Source organism: Furipterus horrens, unplaced genomic scaffold (genome assembly GCF_987537825.1).
Source record: "Furipterus horrens unplaced genomic scaffold, mFurHor1.1.pri manual_scaffold_4, whole genome shotgun sequence".
NCBI classification, from domain to species: Eukaryota; Metazoa; Chordata; class Mammalia; order Chiroptera; family Furipteridae; genus Furipterus; species Furipterus horrens.
Genome location: NW_028327174.1, coordinates 82,404,591 through 82,426,762, shown reverse-complemented (window position 1 = coordinate 82,426,762; position 22,172 = coordinate 82,404,591). Strand labels below are relative to the sequence as shown.

The following is a 22,172-nucleotide window of genomic DNA, read 5'->3' as shown; positions in this document are numbered from 1 at the left end:
AAGGGGGTTAGCAATTTTCCAGATGCAATGTATTTTTCTTCTCTTCTTTTCCACCAGAAATGTTAGAAGGCCTTCTGACATTTTAATTCCCTATGCAAAACCACAGTAGCAAAAAATGCTTACAGATTATATGTCAAAAAATAAACACACGCACGCACACAAATGTGCACTTGCACGTGAAGTAAATATAAATTCCAACTCATTGCTCCTTTAACAGAATACATTTCTTCTAGTGCATTTATTAGATGTTTGTGTATACAGTTTAATCAACACAATTTTAATTTAAAAGCAACAGTCAGTATTGTAACTTTCTTTTTTTCTGATAACTAAGTCACTAAGTCCATGCTGGCTTTTTTACTAAAAAGATGGCATTTGTAAAAACTGTTCTCATGACTATATTTCAAATAACAACAGAATACTTCAGTTATCACATTTAGCCACATGGTTTCAGGAAAATATGTCCAGATATTTCATGCAAATGCTGGTCATTTTAGAAGTATCCTTTTTGCACAGAATGAAAATTCACTAAAACATCTAGTCATAAAAAAAATCTTTGGACATAAAGATAAATTCTCAACAACAGGGGATATGCCTACTGTGTCTTGGAGCCAGAGAAGGAGAAATGTCATTTAATTCCGCAAAACACCCCGCTTCAATATTTACCTGACAGCCTCGGTATCTTGGCATTTTCCCCAGGGCATTTCTTCCTTTATCAGGTATTATTTTACAAGGGATCTCTTGTTAGGCAGAACTAACATAAATCAATCTATAACCGAGAAATTTGTTTAATACATTTATTCTTTTAAGAAGTTGCATGATCATATTTCATGGACTCGTACAAAAGAAAAAAGTTACGACTAAAACAGAGTTTGTGGAGACTGGTGCATGGTAAACCTATTTAGTCTTCAGAGGTTCATTCTTAGATTTTAATGTTAAATAATAACAACTATTCATTTAAGCTGGTCTCACTGTATATCCTGACCGTTAGCAATTCCACACACAGCAGCTTATTGTGGTATCCTTTAAATATGAGAAATAAGAATGTTTTACTTTTCCATTTACAGAAAAATAAGAGTACTGTATGTTACATGGCCCATGAAATATTGGCAGTGTGCTCCTTGGCTTTCATTCGAAGGACTGCGATACTGGAAGACCTCCTTTCAAACTCTGGCTTTGTTTCAAATGCATGTCCATTGGTAGCCCCCGTAAGAAGAGAGTCAGTGAAGAAATTGTTGAGGGGCACATGGCTGAACTGGTTCTGGTGGTTTGAAAACCCCGTGTAACTGGAATCTGTCCGAGGCGAGTGAGAATAAGGTGTCATGCAGGAGGAAGTGTCACGTGGTACCATGCATGAAGTGACCACAGAACCCCCACTTGCGTTTCCTGCCCACAAATTGTTCTGAATCTGGAATACATAAAACAACAAATATTACATTTACGCATTCTCACTTTTGTTACACTGCATTTACTAAATTTTTAAACTATTCATTGTTTGCTCCTGTTGGGTGGTCTATAATTACATTCTGAGTTTGTAAAGCGATTGCTGAAAAATAATTATTTGAAAAACCCACATGCTGAACCACATAAAATACTCTCAAAACACGTCAATCTCTTTTTATAGTCATAATTTTTAAAATGAAATCTGGAAGATTTAGTCATGATCCATGACCAATTCATGTGCTTAGAAAAGCGGTTTAAAAGACGGTTTTAAGTTTAAATATAGTTTTCATATTTCTAAACAGATGACACAATTTCATTTTTCTAAGTTCTGCAGTTGGACTCGGTGTGGCAGCTTTTGTTGGAAACCATTGCTGACATAGGCTGTTTGCTCTGCAGATATTTTTGATCAAACTCATTTTGGAAAATGTACGTATGCCCTTTAATTGCTTTTATTTCCTATCATCTCTAATACATAGCTCTGTGAAGATGAGAACTAAATATATATTAAACATTTATCCTATGATATATATGATATAGTGAAGTTGCAAAAGAAGTATGACATGTAAAACAAATTTAGATTTTTATAATTTTGCTTCCAAAATAATGGAAGCAATTGAAACAAGTATTCAAACATTAGCAAAAATATGAGTATAATATAAGTATTACATAACAAACATCATATATAAGACTGAAAACGGGTTATCATTTGTGCCCAAGAAATTCACATTTCATAGCATTAAATCTCTTCAGAAAACAATTAGTGCAACATTACCAAAAAACACAAACATCTCTAAAGTTATTAGCATGTAATAAAACCCTAAGTAGAATTTGTATAATACAAATTTTAAATAGAAATTATCTTAGACCAGATACTTAAACAAGGATAGAAACAATGATTGCATGCATTACTGAGAAGCACAGAGAAAATCATGACAAATGGCAGGAGCTGAAAAAAGAGAAAGAAAAATGTTGCCTGGTATAGCATGGCAGAGAAATGACGCTTTAGAAGATGACAGTTAAAAACTGTGTGCCTTTTGCAATACTGTTACAATAAATTTGAAGTGGAACACAGCAGCAATACATCTATTTATTTATTGCATCTGGCTTTTTAAAAATCATGATAATTACAATAGAATTATTAATCATTTCAACACTTATACCAATTATGTTTTCCAATATTTATTTTACACATAGATTCCAGTTGACTGCAAATGGCCTTTGGTGTGCCTTACAACACCCACACTTAAACTGTACTTTTAAAAACAACTTATTTCCAATTTAAAGTAGAAAATATGTTAGTGACTCTTTTGGATCACACTGGTAGAGATGTTACTCTGTCACTTAAGGAAGAACCACTTAACCAGTTTCAAAACATAAGAGAAAATTTGAACATCTAATTTTATCTCTTAGGTGGGGCTTCAGCAATTAGCAAGGTGTTCATTTGGGTGTTATTTTAATAATAGTTCTTTATATTAATAATTTATAAGCTGCTTTAAACATGTTAAGTCTATGAGATATATCTATAAATATATAATGGCATGCATATTTTATTAATCCTTAAATCATGATGGTCTATGTTGTTTTAATCTTGGCTCACTCTATGTATCCCACTTTAGCCAAAATATACAATGATTGGTGGCAGTGTCTGCTGAGTTATGCATCTCAAACCAACAGGAGGGGCTGTTGATGCCATTACTCTGTCAAACTCGTTCTTCTAACTTGATTTGGGTGATTTTCCTCTGCCATTCAATCAAACATTGTGCTACGCTGAAAAAACCACAGTCACATGTCTGACAAAAGGGCTTTCAGGAAATGAAAGTGAACTTGCTTATTTTTGAAAAAATAAGTGAAAGGCAAACTAGTGGTTGAGAAAAATTATTTAATTTTTGTTAGTTGAAGGATTCCTCGATTTATACATAGTATTTAGAATTTATTATTAAAAGCATCTACTCATATTCTAAATGCACAGAAATATATTTACCAACTAGGTAAAAAGGGAAAATAAGGAAGGTAATCTATGAATATAAACTAAGAAAGTATTTTCTCCTTAAAAGAATTAACATTAACCTACTTATAAGTAGAAAAGAAATTATCCAGTTTCCAAGACATGGGAAAATGTTTTTATTTTGATCAAAACTTCTTATCTGGACATGATTAGGCAAATTAAATGTGTTATTTGTGGTGAAAGAATTTCTAACATATAGAAATGTTTTTTGAACAAAACAGATTGGTAAAGCAAGTTACTGCAGCAATACCTTAGACTTTGGAAGATACCCATACATTTGCATGGGTAGCAATATTGTCACAAATTTTTACTGATATGTTCTGTTTCCAAGATCTCTATCTCCTCTCACATCCTCCATGTGTTGCTTTCATTTTTTAATTTCTGGCATGTCTTCATTTGACTTTAGGGATCTAGTTGGTTTTTATATCAAAAGTTATATGTAAGTCACAAACAATAATATCCCCAGTGAAATTAAGGTTTTCCTTCCTCTAAAGCATTCATTCCTCTGGATGAAGCATCCAGATGACAATCAAAATGGGCTTATGAGAGCTTATAATTATCAATTAATTACCATGTGTCAGGCATTGTATTAAATACTTAATGAAGACTTCTAATCCACTATAGCACACAGTACTTTAGAATCTTACTCAAGATTGCATAATTTCAATGGTTGATCAAACTTAAATGCAGGAAACTTAAGAAATATTACAATGATATAAAAATTGTTAAAATTGCTTATTTACTTATTCATAATCCTAACATCATGGGGGTTCTTAGGCTCCACTCTCTGAAAGCAAAATCCCCAGTGATTGCTCAAACTGTTTGTCCTCAGGCCTAACACCACACATACTATGTCCTTAATTCAAATTTATTAAGTGATTGGAAAATCTCTAAGAATATGACATTTGGATCGATCCATCTTACAGATGTAATCAAAATTTTGTGAACAACGTATACTAATGTATCTGAATTTTGTTTTATAATTAGAACTCTAGGATCACCATACCACATTTATTACCTTAACAAAAATCATGAAAATGACATGCCTAGACATTGCTGACTATATTTCCCTGGGTAGTTTTGTTTTTCTATTAAATACTTAATCTCCATCATAGATACATCTTCTTAAGAGATTCTGGTTCATTAAGCATGGAGTGTGGCTCAAGGGATCTAAATTAACATAATAGCCATGATAATAATACACACATGAAATTCTGAAAATCATCAGGAATTAGGAAACACTGTTAAACTCCAGCTTCCTTCCACATGCAAAAACCTCTCCTACACTTTCAATTATGTTCACTGCTGCTGACAAGAAGTTCACCTGTTTAAGGAAAGTATCCCATTCTTTTTTGGAGAGCTGTGTAAAAAGAGAAATATTGTATTCTTCTGCCTATCCCTTCTATTTCTTTTCTTTAAAATGATGCAGAATAAGTAACATCTTTCTCACATGTGGAAATCTTTAAGGATCCTAGGCTAGGCAGTTATTACACACTTGCAAGTCTCTCTTCTTTAAGCGTTCCTCATATGCATGCTTTCCAGACCGCTCGTTCCATTCACAGTCCTCATATGTGCCAGAGGGGGTCAGCACCCTTCACTTCACTCTTATCAACATCCAGCACTGACAACAGGATGTCTTATTCTACATGTCACCTCAACACTGTAGGAGAAACCTGGCAGGTATCATCATTGTTGCAGATTATCAACTTCTGTTAATATTTAAAGGCAATATTTGATTTAACAATAAAATTGTTTGATCTTGTGGTTTACTAAATTTGTTGTCAAGGTGGACTCATTCTACATTTCTTCCATGCCTCCACCAATTGTATTCTTATATAAGTGATCCTTCTAAAACTATGTGCTAGGTCTACAAGTCATATTGTCTAAAACTGTGTCAAAAGAGAAGCCATGCAAAAATCTCACTCCCTGACTCATTAAAAGAAATATATTTTCTGTTAAATTTTAGAATAAAAGAATGTATACTTTTTCTATATAAGATTGCTACTATTTTGGACTATTTCACAGACACCTACAAGGACAGTGCCCAGCACCAAATAAATTTTGGGATTTTTCTGTGAAAGGCTTTACAAGCAGGAACGCTGTTATTTAAAAGTCCTTCTTTCATGGGCACTGAAAAAAAAGAGGCTGCCTGCTTTTACACTTCTTCTTCTTTGTGTTTAAAAGCAGTAGAGAATCTAAAAACATTCCATGTTTTAATGTGCTTTGCAACGTTTTTAAAAGTTCTAAGGGTATGTTCAAAGCACCATCCAGGGAACTTAGTCAATTGCCTCCCATTAGCATGAATGGAAGTTCCACGGATTTCTACATTTCACTTTGAACATTTATTTGCCCCTTAATGTTTTCTTAAATAAAAAGTTAACACTTAATTATTCCATGACTTTGAATTTTGGAGGAAAGTTAGTTTTTGTCTGATTCTTTCCAAACTAAAATCAAATTCATTTAACATTCATTTTTATTCTAAGAAATTAAAAGCTGTAGATAGGAAAGAGAAGGTATATATATGTAAATTACACACATTAAGAGTTCTTCACAGTGAATATATATTTGCCATGAATTGGAGTAATATGGTAAATCATAAGTATGGAAATTACCTTTACCTAGAAATTTAATATATATTTTTTGTATGACCAAGACTACAAAGAAAACTTTAGTAAGTTAAATGTAGTGTATATTTCAAATATATTTGCTAATTTTATTTGTGATTAGTTTTTCACACTTTTTTAAAACCTCTTGATAGAAACGTAAGTTTGCTAGTTTCTTGCCTTAGTTTTAAAGTAGTATAATGCATAAAAAAATAAAATAGTTTCATGACAGCATCATGTATTCTGTATATTAAAGTTAGTGCAATACAGAAGGCACTGGCCTATGGAATTTAATCTGGATTTAATAGAGATACGTATAAACATAGAAATATATGAGTAATAACCATTCCTTTGTTTTTAAGCACCTTTAAAACCAATTAAGTAATATTTATTTAGTGAAATAATTTTATTTAACCCTAATCTTTCTCTATATATAGCCAATACTCACATATACACACATACACAAACAACACATACACACATCATGCTACTACACACACTGCTCTCACATCATATGTTCACATGCTTCCCTGTTAAAGGTTGATTTAAAAAGACAGAAATCAGGGATTCACAAAAAGGTGTTTGTGATGATATTATAGCAATAGCTATTGCATTCAGACCCAAAATTTGATTTTGGTTTTTCATCTTTACCGAATGATTACATTTATTGACTATTATGCATATTATTCAAAACATTAGATTTATTACCACATTATCACTACATAATTTACCAAATTTTTATATAGTCTCTATAAAAAATGTAAACATCACTTTTTACAAAAGCAGTTTAATTTTCTAAGAGACCATTTGCCTTCTTTACTAGCCTATCCCTACTTTTAAAATGTAGGGTGGTAAAATATTAATAAGAATCACATGCTTTGTAACTTGCAGATATTTTTAGCTGTTGACTAACTTTAGGGTCCTGTTAACTTTTCTAGTCACTACATCAGTAGGTTGCTGGCAAGGAGAAAGAATTAAGTGGTTTACTAAAAAGAGAGTTTGCTCCCAGTGAATAACACAAACCAAAGCTTTGTCCAACCAGGAAAAAAATCCCAACTGAAATAATTCACAGTGAAAAGATCAATTGAGCATCGTTATGTACTACCTGAGATAGAAATATGGATGTATTTTCATCAGTGACTACTTATTAAATGTAATTTACCAAAAAAAGTTAAATATATAAAATTTTTTGAAATAATTTACCTTTACAAAAATCCAAAAATATATCTTCTAAACATATAATATTAAGCTAGTGATTAGAAATTAATTCATCTGAAAAGGATCACATATATATATTGATTGCTACTTTGATTTTTAAAATAAAATTGCATCTTATAAGTATGTACAGAGACTTAGAACAAGAAAGAATGCCTTTTCCATTTAAAATAAAACATTGTTAGACATAACAGTTATATGAGAAGAATACATATATCTCTTACTAGTGCAAAAATAAAGGCACCAAGTTTCATAAGAAATGTTAATGTCTGGAAATTTTCAGAATTATATTATATAAATTTGTTTAAATTTTGTATTATTCAAGTAATATTTAAAATATGCTCCAAGTTAAAGATATAAGAAATATTAAAGACACTGTTTTCTTTTCCTTTAGTATTGGGTGTGTTTGTAAATTTTACAGTAATTATAATTTTAAAATGTATAGAAAATTGTACCTTACATTACTTAAAATGAAACTTTTTAGATCACCTCACTTAAAGAGCACATAAAATCATAGCACTAGCATTTGTTATTTTGTTATTATCCAGTAATAGTTATATAAAGTATTCTCAAATTATTTTTCACCTTCTTTTTCAAGTATTTTAATACATACATGGTAGCTGTTGTTGATTTATCAGTGCCTGATTCATTTTTAATGACACAATTTCCATATTAAAACTAAGTTCACACAAAGAAACAAAGATTAAAATATAAAGTGTTTCCTTTGAGTTGATAAAATATAAGTCAAATAGACAGATACTTTCATTTGCATGGAATGTTTATAATCTTAGAAATGACCACTTGGTATCAAACATAAACTTTGAATTTATTTTTAAAATTCTGAGTAAAGTTATAAATTATAGTCATCTTGCATTTGTGTTAACAATAAAGTTGGAATTTTATTTTTGTGATTTTTAACTCAACTGTGAGTTTATGCAGATTTTTTTTCTGCTTCAATTCTCCATGATTTAGAATTAAAAAAAAAACCCACAGAAACATGAGGCTTAATAAATATGGCACAGATAAAATTCTGTAATAAAGTTTTTCATAAGGCTCATTAACCTTATTGTTACTCACTAACAATAATAGTGTGAACTGCAAGTTTTAACCCACAAGTCTGTCCTCACAGACTTCCCAGGCTTCGATGGATTAATTTCCCCCCAGTTTTCCTCTATTCCCCTGTAAGGTAGTTTTAATATGTATAAGAAATATTGGCACTCTTCAATTACTTATTTTTACATTTTTTCTTATTATTCATTTTGGTAATCTACTCAACTTTTTTATTTACTCTTTCTTCTTAAAATAGAAAATACTGTACACCTGTAACTAATACTAAATAATATTGTATGTAAACTGTAATTGAAAAAAATAAAAAATAAATTTTAAATATATAAAATACCTATGACAGATTCAGTTAAATTCAATGTTTTAACAGTAGTCTCCTATTAAAAGCAAAAAACAAAATTAGCTAGTTATAAATACTGTGTAAGTCATTAAATCACAGTAAATTTGCATATTACATCAAAAAAATAAGTATCTTCGTGATCTAAAACATTAATGCACTTTAATTCCTTTGAAGCATGTTTGCATATTCTTTATCTCTCTATAGTGTATGTGTTTTCAACAAAATAAAAATTTTTCACAAATTGTGTCCAGCTGCACCTTCAGCTAATTGATATTGATAAAATCTCCCTCATGCTACACATAATTTACTTTTAATATATATGTATGAAATGTTATACATATTTATATAACACTTGCATATATTTAAAACATTTAATTAAATCAACAATTTTATCAGTTATAAAAACCATATTTATTTGAGTAATAATAATTATCATATCATATTCCTGGTATGCTTTTAAATATTTGTGCTTTCAAGCAGTGATAAATTGTACAATATCAATATGACCTGTGGATCTAATGATGCTAACATTTTTGTCCTTCCATTCATCATAAAGGAAGTTTCACTGTATGACCATCACTTTGGCTATTTCATAGATATGAGAAAATTCGTTACATAATACAATAAGTATAGCTATATTATTATTTTTCAAAAATGTTTGGGTTATTTTTTATTTTAAATATTTGGGAAACTAGAAGTAACAGTGATAAAATGGTGAGATTTTCTCTAAAGGTAAAAACCACTCCAGATGCCAAATTGCTACACCACAGTTGTTCAAGGAGACAAGTTCTGAATTTCTTAATTAGCTTAAGTAAATGTAAACTTTAAGATTAGTATAGAAACTGGTGCTAGAAGAGGGATAGGATGAATAATATCTTCACAATTGCTATATTGTTACCTTATTAATTCCTTTTGAAATTGCATATTTACAATGTTTGAATTAGAATTTGTTAAACTAGAAATGTTATACAACCTTAACTTGTGTTTTAAATTACCAAAATTATAACAAATTGTCAATAACTAGAATCCAACTCTTGGTATGTTCAAACTCCAAGTGGCATATATTTATAAAATAATCAATTAAACAAATAAACCAAGATACTGTGCAAGTCCATTTATAATTTGGTAAGCATAGATTTAGTTATGATTCTCACTATGTACTAAGTAAAAACTCATTAAAAATTTTGGTAGAAAAATTTCAACCCCTTGTTTGAAATCATGGATAAAAATATTTTTTTCATGAGGAAATAATTTTGGCAGATAAAGAATATACTCAAACTTTCCTAAAGTTACCACACTTGGTTATCTTAATTTAAAGAAGAAAACATATTATCTGAATTTGGGTTTTCCCTAGATCCCTAAATAGTAGATTTACTCACAGATTGAATTAATTTACTGCTACAACATAAGTGAAAGTCCGAGACACTTAGATACCTCTCTGTTGTAGGGGAAAAAAAGACTAATTGCTGTTAGAGGATGGTTACTATTTATTGAACACTCATCATGTACCAGGCAATGTCCTAAGTAATTTGCATGCATAATTTTGTTTAATTCTCACAAACATCATATGAACTTTTATTCAATTTAATAAAAAAGGAGAAACATTCCTAGAAGTTAATTCATTTGCCAAAAGTCTAAAACCTATTTAGTGGCATAGGCAGCATTTGAACTCCCTACTCTCTGACTATGAGGCACATAGTCATCCATTAACACCTGGCCCTCCTCAAGTCTCAGGATTTAGCTGAGCAGGCTGTTTGGAAATCAACTTAATACTCTCAATAAGAGAAAAAAGCTTTACCATAATGATGCTCATCATCAGCACGAAAAGCTCTAGCACTAACAATACCTCCATTTACAAAATAAAGAGTCTGAAGATTAAGGAAGTAAAGAAATTTATCAAGTTACCCAGCTAGTAAATGATCAAGGTAATGCACAGGTAGGTAACCAAAGCAAATCTAAGGGCATGAAATTAGAGTTGCTTGTAAGAATCATGGCTGGTTACATTCTTCCAGATATTTTTATACCTTAACAAAATATTTCATTCACCAAAATAATTGTTTTAATAATGCTTTGGTTTTAATAAATTAAAAACAAATTAGAATCTGATGTTGGTAGATGTTTTCTTGCTTTTTCAAATAAAAGGCAAAGGTCGTTTTAGTTTACTGGGTCTAGTTTGCATCAAGAAGTGTTTGCAGAATTTGGTACAAATATCTCCTAGTTTGTAATCTGTCCACAAAGCAAGAGATTTTGTTTGGATCATTTTTGTAACCGCCCATGCACAAAAAAGTACCACACACACACTATTTATTGGATAAAATGCAAATAACTTTAGGAGAAAAAAAAAAAGAGTTCTGCAAAATCTTTCTAGTCTGTCCATTTTAGCAGAGGAGGAAACCGAGGATCAAAAAGGAAAAGTTAATTGCTTAAGATCACAAAGCTGGTTAATAGCAGAGATTCAGAAATCAACTCTTTCATTAAAAATTAATTTTATGTTTATAGGGTACTCCTGAATAAATACTAAAGTGAATCAGTACTTTCTTCACATCTATTCAGTGTATATACAAGGGTTGGCAAAAGTAGGTTTACAGTTGTGAGTTAATTATTATTTATAAGTTATTGTATTACTTATTTGTATTACATTTGTAAAGCTTCTTTTGTCCACCCCTGTATAATTTGATTAGTACTGTTGTGATACAAAGGTAAGAATTGAGTCATATTTTTAAATACTTTATACAGTAAACTGGGTGGCAGACGTTGTATACAGCTCACCACAACACTGTGGTGAAGAAAGTGACATGCTGATGATTACGTAGGATTGAGCAGAGGTTTCATGGAGAAAAAGGGGCTTAGTTGAGGTGAAGGGAATTCCAGATAGAGGGAACAGATTTAGCACAAAAAATGAGACAGGTTTTTAAAACATCTTTTGGAGAACATCAAGTAGTTTTAGTTTACCTAAATCATAATGTTGTTGAATGGCAACTGATACCGTGAACTAAAATAAAGGGCTTTTAAAAAATACTATTTTTCAGTACTATCTCCAAGTATTTACTACTGACATCACATCACTCACTTTCTTATTATACCTGAAACGTCTAAAAGTGTCTACATTTTTAAATGCTTTATATCGTTACTTTATAAACTTTAAAATGAAAGCGTTTTTGCTTTCCCAAGTAATTCAAAGTTTTAGAGTCAAAATTTAACTATTTAATTGCTGAGTGATACACTACAAAGATAATGTTACATCAAGTACCCTGTACTCCTGAACTCAGAAATCCTGGGCTCTAATTCAATGAGTTCATGGCTATAAGAAGAAAGCCTGGCTTAAAATAAGTCCTCAACTGGTAATTATTATTTTTACTGTTATGGCTGTTGTTGCTGTAGTGCAATGAAAGCCAGTGGAAAGAAAGTATGTAGAACATTTTAGAAAATATTAATTACTATTCACAAGTAAACCTATTATATGTTATATATAGATACCTTTATGCTAAGTAAAATTATTATCCAAACTAAGCAGACTTGAGGAGATCATTCTCTAAACCATCGATGATTTTCAGGTATCTCTGAGATGCTTATGCTTTCCTGTCAAATAGCTAATTCTTTATTTCTGTCCTTCCTCCAACATTTTCTAGTTTCCAATTATTGTAACTAATACATTTGATTTCAGAGTCTGTGGCAACCAAACATTAAATGACTTATCAATATAGAAATGCACTGTGGATTTTATAGTATTGATTTTTGTTTTTGTTGAGAAATTGCACTGTCAAAATAACTTCAATATATGATCTGTGTGCTTCCATGCTTAAATTATGAGTCGATATAACCAATGTACATAAATTACAGAGAAGCCACAGGAAGAATTAGTGCAAAATTCCCATGATTTGTGAGGGCAAATTTTAAATTAGCCCTTTGCTGGAGTGAAGAAGACCGTCAAATGTATAATTTGTATCACTTCCTTTCCTGTTTGAGCTGCTAGGTCACCTTGTTCTGCTAATTGTTAATATCTAAAGCTATCTGGTACAGTAACACAATGGCAAGATAATCCTAGTAAAAAGGACAACTAGTCAGAGTATATTAAGTTATATTAATTGGTGCCCCATACTGGTACCCATGTTTTATGCTGTACTGAAGAAGAATGAGGAGCTGGAGATAATGCAGCCAACAGTAAGAAACAGAGAAGTAAATAATAGGCAGAAATGGGGTTTACAAGAAAAGGAATGAAGAATGAAATAACAAGGTGCAAAAAAAGATATAACTAAGTGTTGCAGGATCAACTTATCAGAGTGTTTATAAAGAGTTCATAATTTATGACAATATTTCTAAAGTCATCATAGTCAACTAGTTCAAAATTATATAATGTATATGCTATGCCCATTATTTTTATTGTTATTTCTCTGGTTGTGAGCACATTCTGTTCTGCCCTGAACTGAACTGCTGGCTCGAATAATGCAAGTTCAGCTGTATGGTCCTGCAGTATTAATTTGTCAATCATTCAATTATTTAAGCATATTTGCTTGGACAGTCTGTACTGAGGGTTACAATCTTGCACGTGGTAGCTCAAGTGCCTCTGGTCAAATCCAGGCTTCACCACCAGCAAAAGCGAATAAATACTGTACCTCAGTTTCCTCATATGAAACATGGGGATAATTAATAACATATACCGCAAAAGGCTGCTGTGAGGATTAAATGAGTTAATATAAATAGCCTCCTTAGAACAGAGCCTAAAATAGTAATGGCTCTAGTCCAGTTAACTGCTAGGAAAATATTTCAGTGCCTGATCTCGTGAAGCTTATAGCTTGGAGGGGAAACAGCCTCCTAACACTGTTTAGAACTCACTTAAGACATTGAAAAATATTTGGTGAGTAAAATTTCATTAGCCCTATGATAATAAGTAACTAGGAATATATTCATGCTTTTAAACAGGAGGAAAAATAAGGAAACTACTTTAAGGTAAACTTTTTAAAGAAAAACAAAATTTTACTGAAGGCAGGTACAGCATTTATTCCAAAGGTACCCCTAAGGTTTGGTCTTCTAGCAAACTGCTGTGGCAAGGCTGAGCCATGCAGCCCTTCGCAGACTGTCCTTTAAGGAATTGTGTGTTCCCAGATCAATTCTTTAACTGAACTGGGTCTGATGTCCTAACTTCTAAAATGAATTCGAATAAGGTGATCTGTAAGGCTTCTGTTTACATTTACTATTACAAGAATAAATTTGGTGAATTTATCTGGAGGAGCGAAGGTCTCAAGATATGTTTTTAAGGGTCAGAAAAGCACCAGAAACCAAAAATAGAACAAAAATAAAGGACTGAATTCACAGTGACTGAGTACGAATTTATAGTTGAAGAAAATGGATACCTCAAGTCTGGGGCTGTGAGGATTTGGTTACTGGACTGTCAAGGTGTTCCACCCACATAGATGTTACATATTTGTTATCAGAATGGTCTCTTACAATGCATAGCATTGAACAATGAGGAATTAAGTAGCAGATGGCTTGTTCCTTATAATATATGTTCCTACTCTTATACCAAAAACAGTTCAAATAATTCAGTATTAGAAACAAGTAGTACTCATTTAAAAAGACAAAAAATATATTTTATTTATGTGCATTAGAAAGTATTAAAAAGAAAAATCTTTAAATTAAAAGGAAAAATTAGAAGAAAATATAATTTCTATTCTTTGAAACGAGAGTTCCCAGTATAAAAGGATGTGTCTTGAAACATGATAAATATTTTAAAATATAACCAGTACTAATTCTATATACATTTTAAGAAAGAAAGGGCTAAATGTTCCCTTCAAACAATGAGAAATTTCCAAGCTGAAACGACAACATAGAAAAAGATATTTTTAAGTGGAATTAAGGTTTTATAGACTACATTTGACCCTAGGTTATGTATGGATAAGTCATAAAACATTGGCCACAGAGACAGCATGCCCAACAATATTTAATATATTTTTAAAAGTTAACAAGGGAAGTAATTGTGAATGATTAAAATGTAGAGTAATTGATAGACATATAGTATTGAATGATGCTACTTCAGTTGTTGCAGTGTATAACAAGGAAGAGAGCCTGAAATACTTTTAAAAGAATGTCTCTGAAAGAAAATAATAACAAAATCAATACTTCAGTAAAATTAAAGTCTAACAAACATGAAAAAAGTCTTCTGGAGTTTAAAATGTTCATTCCTAACTATCAGATATAATAAAGCCTATACTAACCCTCTTAAGATTATAGACACCACCTCCATTTTTCTTGATCAGTATTCCCATGCAGTTTACCATACCTGTGGATAGCTGTCAGTCCTGGGCAAAACTGATATATCATAGGTGGCAGCAAAATGGCTTTTAGCTTGTTGTATTTGGCCATAGCGTTCTCTTTTCCTCCACTTGGCCCTTCGATTTTGAAACCAAACCTAATTTTTTAAAGAAGTAGAATTTTAGCTAAAGAATACTTGATAACACAAATGGGATGTTAAAAGACTTCAAATTATAAAGGTAAATCAGGTCAATAAAATTACTAATACAAGAAATCTCTTTATCAGAAATGGATCCACAAATTTTATACTTTCTATTTTCCCTTTATATAAGTGGTATGTCCCTGAGACAGTATAAATTAATATAAAGAGACAAGATACTTTCAAAACATTTATTTAATACACCTGAGCCTCTGTTTTATCATTTATGAAAAATAAAAAGAAATTAGATTATATGATCTTGAAGACTCTGTACATCTACAAATTATCATAGATACTCCTTCTCTCAGAGAATGCTGCAAGTCTGAAAGATATTCATGACTTTTAGTTTGGGATTATGCACATAACATTAACCCAGCCAATTTATAACCAAATGAATACTGTATCTGGGTCTGTCAGAACAATGATCCTTAAAGCATTTCACAAAGTGAACACTCTTCTTGGTTGTAATCCTGCTCAGACACCCTTAGAAAAATTTAAATATAAAGATTATACCTAAAACATATAGCATCAATGAAATATCATGATTATTTAGAAACAGATAATATTAAGATTACATATAATACTGAGCATGATAAAGACAAAAGGTAAAATGGAATCATCTGAAGTTGAATTACAGGTTTAAAATATACAATGTGCTTATTACACAAATTATAGCACTCATAACACTTATCTCCCTGTATAGAAAAATACTCATCCATCTTCAAAATCATTTCTCCAATTTAAAAGACTTACAGGTAATATAAATAATTTTTAAAAAATAGAAGAGATATAACGAAGTGTGAAGAAAGCCTATGAGTGAATGGGGCCTCTACAGGGTCACCATGTTCTTATTCTAATTTCTCTAATTACTACTAATAATATTTATCATAACAACTATCTTCCACAGAGTGCTAAATATTCACTTAGTCATACTTATAGCTCTCCAGGATCTTCACTTTAATATTTTAATACATTAAAGGAAGATACAAAAAATTACCTTCAATATGTATAAATTGAAATTTTTGAGCAGTCATTACAAAAGCAGCTTCCAAGAAGCTCTTTAGACTTTAGAGAACTATGTTAAAAATATATAATATTTAGGCAAGAAGCTGGAAATCAAATATAGAAATGCAAATTGTAAAAAGACTTTTGTTAAAATTACTCAAAAATGTTTACTCTTTTCCAAATTTAATTGTAATCACAGTTACAGAAACATACTAATACTCAGTTTAATATGGAAGCATATATTGCAAATTTAAGATGGCACTTTGAGGAATTTTCATTACTTAAAACAAGGGAAAGAGAGCAACCTATTCGGTATGGTTACTTAGAAAACTGCTGGCAATGTGTATTATCCATTATGCCCAGGCTCAAGACAACACAAACAACCTAACCAAACAAAGCATATTTCCTTGCTGTTTCCACAGACAGGCACCGAGGGCATACTAAGGAAATTTAGTACTGAAGTTTTTTTTCATTGAGAAAAAGACCTTGACAATCTCCTTAAAATGGATGCCAATTACCACTCTGATGTGAAAAGCAGGAAAGAAAATAACCTGAGTAAATTAGGTTCAGGTTGGCTCTCTGTGCATGCTCTTAGACAAAAATTAATCGAGACTTGATGAAATGTTAAGGGGGAAAACATGCATTTTGCACAGCTGATGACTCTAAGCAAACATATTTCTGTATGGTTACAAGCATAACCAATTTAAACATATGAATACAAGACAAAAAAGAACACATGCAGGGCTCATGGTAACACTTGACAATTCTAAAATTTTTCATTAGCATACACTTTCTATATATTTACTTCCTGAACTAAGATAAAGTAACCATTTGCCTACACAACTAAAGAAAAAACCTGCTGCTTATTATTCCTGCACCACCAGATGTTATGTTTAATGATGTGAAGGCCTTTCCAATGGCTTAATCTTCAGAAGAAATACCGTTACTCCACTAAGATCAAAAATTTTCACTTTCATTCATTTCTCTATTATAGTAGTATATGAGAACTGCAAAATTCAATAGTTTCCTATATAGAGTAATGAAGACATGCCAAAGAAAAAGATCATTCCCCTGAATTACTGTTATTTAGAACCTAATAATATGTAGTGTAAGAATATCAACTCTAATAAAAATAAAGTAAGCTTATGAGGTGGAATTTTACCCTATAATTTTTCCTTTTCAAATTATTAAAAATTTAGTATATTTAATCATACAATTTTATAATTTGAATAAAACTTATAAATATACTTGAGTATATATCATTAAGATCATTATTCCTATCACCTCTGCAAAACCATATAAGTTATCTAGAGTTAAAATATGAAAATGGAATGACACCACTGGCAACTACTAAGGTTAGAAAATTGTAAATGAGTTGTAGGATCTTTAATTATGTACAGTAAAAATAGATTTAATATACATAACAATTGGGGATTTGTGAGATTGTTTCATTTTTTCTTCATTTTACTATTACCTTAACTTCAATGATATTATAGATTTAGAGGCCACTATTAAAAAAAAAAATAACACTTACCAATATCTGGTATATAACCTTTAAAAAACTCAATAGCTGATAAAATAGAAAAACAAAATAAAATACATGCATTATTAAATAGATAACTATGATTCTGTTTTTGCCCTTTAAAATTAATTTTTGAAATCAGAGCTATGTTAAGATATTCTGTTCTTTTAAAATCATCAATGGTTTTTATGCCTATATAATAACTCAAATATTTTTTTGTTTGTTTCATGTTATGTTATTGTTAAATTCTTTGCATGTAAGAAGTAATTTTAGTAGATCTACATGTATACATTACATTGTTCTACATCTTCAAATAGTTCCTTTATGGCAAAATGGAACTACTGAATTATTCTAAAACTGTCTTCCCACCCCCCGACCCCACCCACACAGGCCTTCATATGGCTCCTACCTGGACCCTAGCCTCAGTGAGCTCTGTCCTTAGAGCAAGCTGTTCTCTGACGTATACATCTGGATAATGGGTTTTCTGAAAGACCTTCTCCAGCTCCTCCAGCTGCAAGCTGGTGAAGGTGGTTCGGTGTCTCCGCTTCTTACTGCTGGATACATTGCTGTCACATTTATCCCCAAGTTCATCCAGTTCTCCCTTCTCTTGAATCCCTTTCACAGGAGACATCCGGAGACTGTTACAGTTGTCCATAGCTCTGTTTAATTCGGTGTGAAGAGGCTGTCCTTCTACTTTAGTGATCCCATAGTTCACTGTACCCAGGAAGAAAACAATAGTTTTCAGCATTCTGAAGCATTTTGAGGAAGGAATTAAATTGAAGTAATTTAGAGCATCAGAAAAGCAGTCTACTAATGATTTGTTGTGCCAGTGTTAATTAATCAATTATTAATCTACTTTAGACAGGTTTAAGGCCATTTAAAACTATTTACATGAATCTTATCTAATTTGCCAAACCTCACAGTTCTACAGGGCCAATGCAATATTTGTACACATAATTAAAATTAAATTAAGGCAGTCAAATTAAAAGAATCTCTAGATCAGAAAAACATATGTGAGCATATTTTTTGAAAACTGAACCAAATTTATTGTAAGTCATATATTTATTCAGTGAAGATAAAATTAATCTACTTACATGGCTCAAGAAAGAATTTCAATTTTAAATAATATCTGTAAACCCAAATCCAAACTCTTTCCAAAAGTTATCTTCCCTCTCCACACAAAACCTATAGATTTACAATATGGTATTTTTCCCACTATATTTTTAATACTTTTAATATTTCAATTGTATGTTCATATCTGCATTAAATTTTTTCAAAAAGTTATATAACTTTAAAAATTAATTTTGCATCTGTTTCCAAAGTGTTTCCTATAGAAAAGAAGACAAATAGACTTCTTTAGCTAAAAAACTTATTTGCAGTTCTTTTTAAATATCATATTTATTCTTATGAAATATGTTTTAACACAGAAAGCTTTATTTTTCCCCCTCTAGTAAAGCACAAAAATGAAAACACCTATTAAAAGATTACAATAAATATTATCTGGAATTCTGTTTGTGGATGTTTTAATTTCAATGATTTCCTCCAAATCTGATTGCATGCTTGGGGTATGATATAAAACAAAAATATATCATGTAGTGCCACCCCCACACATACACGTAATTAATATACATAATGAAATGAGAGGCATTAAAAAAGAAGTCAACCCAGCCAGAACAATAATTGCCAATGAGCTGTCATACTTTTTTCCTTTTTGTCTGTTTTTAAATGATCTATCATCACGTATTTTTACAACTGCTTTAATCGTTATGTAAATATTGAACTTAGTACCTAGATAACTGACACGATGAGGAGTTTTTGTGCAAGATGTGATATAAACCTAAATATAAAGAAGAGCCACCACTGATTAACAATATGGTTTTGTCTCCGTGGGCACAGTTAAATGGGGGAACTTCGGTAATTAGGGATAGGGGGAGGGGAAGCAGTTCTCGAAACTAAGGGCGTCTCAGGAGAAAGACAGGAACTCCAAAATTTAGCGGACTGCTGCCTAGGTTCATCTTACTTCTTTCATATTGGAATTAGTCCTACTCCGGCGATGTTTATTTAAAAGTTGGTAAAGTATCAAAAACCACCTATTTCTTTTCTTATTTTGAATTCCCGACACGTTAAAATATTACGATTGAGTTCTACCCAGCAGTCAACACAGGGCATTACAGAATCAAAAAAAAAAAAAAAAAAAAGGAAAGAAAAGAAAAGTCCTGTCCAGTCACATAACTTTACGTATGCACCTAAGAATTTCAAAAATCTGAAGATACTGCAATCTAAAAATATATGCACAAAGACAGACATATAGTGTATTAAAGATAAAAGTTAATTGCTGCATCTTTCTAAATGACTGAAACAATTTCACTGATTTTTTCTATCGTTTTCGTCTTTATTTTTGGTTTAACAGTGCAAATCAAAAGTAACTCGTAACGTTGAATAAAATAAATAAAATACATGAGATATGTTTTCAGCTTACTATGTATAAAATAGTATTTAGAAAATGAGCTCCTATGAGCCAGTGCCTTGCCAGATTTTCAACCTCCGTTAAAATAGGGGGCAGGAGGCTTGTTGTAAATATTTCACACTTAATTCGTTTGTTATTTTAAAGTAACCCACTCCTTACAGCTTAACTGTGGAATATATACAATGATAAGGACAAGTCCTCTTGAAATTGTAAACTTGCTTTAGCTGTCGCGATCTGGAAAAAAAAATAGGTTTATATTGGGTTACAAGATAGAAAAGATGGTTTGTTTTGATAACATTTTGACTTTGAGATACTTGGCCATTCAAAGTTGAAGATTTCACCCAGAAGCATTCCGAAAGTCTTCTGAAGTGACTTTTACTGTGGAGTCAGAAAAATAGACAATGTAGAATTCCGGAGTGACTGAATATACTGGGGATCCTTTGCCCGAAGCTATCTATTTAAAGTGACTGGTGTTCAAAATTTATGTGTTGTATTGCAAACCCAAAGACGAAGAAATCACAAATTCACACAAAGCTCATGTATCCACCCTCCAACTTCACAAAGAAACATATCGCTACGTCTTGGAAAAAAAAAACTTTTTAAAGGTTTTTCATCCAAAGGAGTTCAGGGCTTTCTTAGTCGTGACGACAGTGACGTCTTCTAACGAGCTGTGATCGATTTCAGCTCCTGCTGCCGGGGGCAGCGCAACGAGCTCGCAGAGGAAGCGCCCTGTCTTGACTCAATTACGCTTTATTTACCGCCCTATCAGTTTACGCCTGGATGCTGGATGCTGGGACGCCGGGACCGTGGGGGACTAGACTGAACAGCCGAAAGGGAACCGCGGGAGGCAGCCCGGGGCCGAATCCTCCCTTTGGGCTCCGAAGTCGCCGGTAGCCAAAGCCCGCTTCCTCAAGCGGGCACTACGCGTCTGCCTCCCTCCGGACTTCGGCTCCTGGCGCCCCCTTTCTTTCTTCCCGTCCTTCCTCCCTGCCTGCCTGTCCCCGGGGCGCCCCGCACTTCGGATTTGGAGACGGGCTCCCGCGACTCGGGCTGGAGCTGGCGACTCACCGCTGCTGTCCTGACAGGGCGAGGTCCTGTCCAGGCGCACGTGATGCTCGGCGCGGGCCAGGGGTCCGAAGGCCTGCACGCATTTGCCCGGCGACGCTTTGCTGTAGAAGGACTCGTTGTCCAGCGTCTGCATCACATGCTCCAGCGCACCTCCCGCACCCATGTAAAAGTCACTGTTTTTACTCGGCGGGCTCTTCAAGGCAAACTTCTCGCTCAGAAACTCCATTCTCCTGGTAGCTGTCGCGCGGCTCCGGGGGCGCAGAGGCTGGAGAGCACTGGGGGAGGGCGAGGGTGGGCGGGAGGAGGGAGGGCCGAGAGGAGGGAAGGGGAAGCGAGCGCCGCGGCGCCTGGAGCTGCCCCGCTCCCAGCCCTTTAATACGTCCCGGCTGGAAAGGGGGCACCCGAAGTTGCTTTTATATCTTGAAACTCAGCTGGGCTCCCCGGGCAACCTCCCAGTTCTAATGAATATGAAAATAGGCAGGCGACTAACTCCACCCCGGGCCCCCCTCCGCCCCCACCCTACCCCACCTTCCCCCACTTCCCCGGGCAGGGCGCGTCCAGGCCTAGGTTAGACAGACAGCTCCATTTCAGACAAATGCCAGGAAGGACGAGGCCCCGACACCCAGAAACATTGTCGCAGCGACAGGGGACTGGCATTTCGGAAGAGCTTGGTGAGATCGCAAAGCAGTTAACCCTGCACTCCCCACTCTCTGCGCCCTCCCTGCCCTCCTGCCCCCCCCTTCCGCCCCCCGCCCCCACTCTGGTCACTCACTACCAGGAAGATTTAGAGGCATCTTAAGAACTTGAAAGGAAGTATTGCTCTAAAGGGCTTTTATTTCACCCGTAAATCGTTTATGTGGAAGATCCACATTAATCCGGAGCCCAAGAAGCCAGATACCTTGGCAGCTATTAACTGGTATGGCAGTGGTAGAGGGGCCGCTTCTGCTTCTAACCCGGAGGAGCTCGGCGACCCGAGGCTCTGGGAGCCTTGGAG

The 22,172-nt window shown here is 33.2% G+C and overlaps 1 protein-coding gene across 1 annotated transcript; it reads right to left on the bottom strand.

Moving 5' to 3' along the window:
- Positions 1 to 856: 856 nt before the first annotated feature.
- ALX1 (ALX homeobox 1) lies at positions 857 to 21,404 on the bottom strand. Its single transcript, XM_090275672.1, has 4 exons — positions 21,179 to 21,404; positions 18,053 to 18,357; positions 14,946 to 15,074; positions 857 to 1,405 (listed from the first exon to the last, which is right to left on the bottom strand). The coding sequence occupies exons 1-4, from the start codon at positions 21,402 to 21,404 to the stop codon at positions 1,085 to 1,087; spliced, it is 981 nt and encodes a 326-aa protein (XP_090131798.1). The 3' UTR covers positions 857 to 1,084.
- Between the last annotated feature and the right edge of the window lie 768 nt (positions 21,405 to 22,172).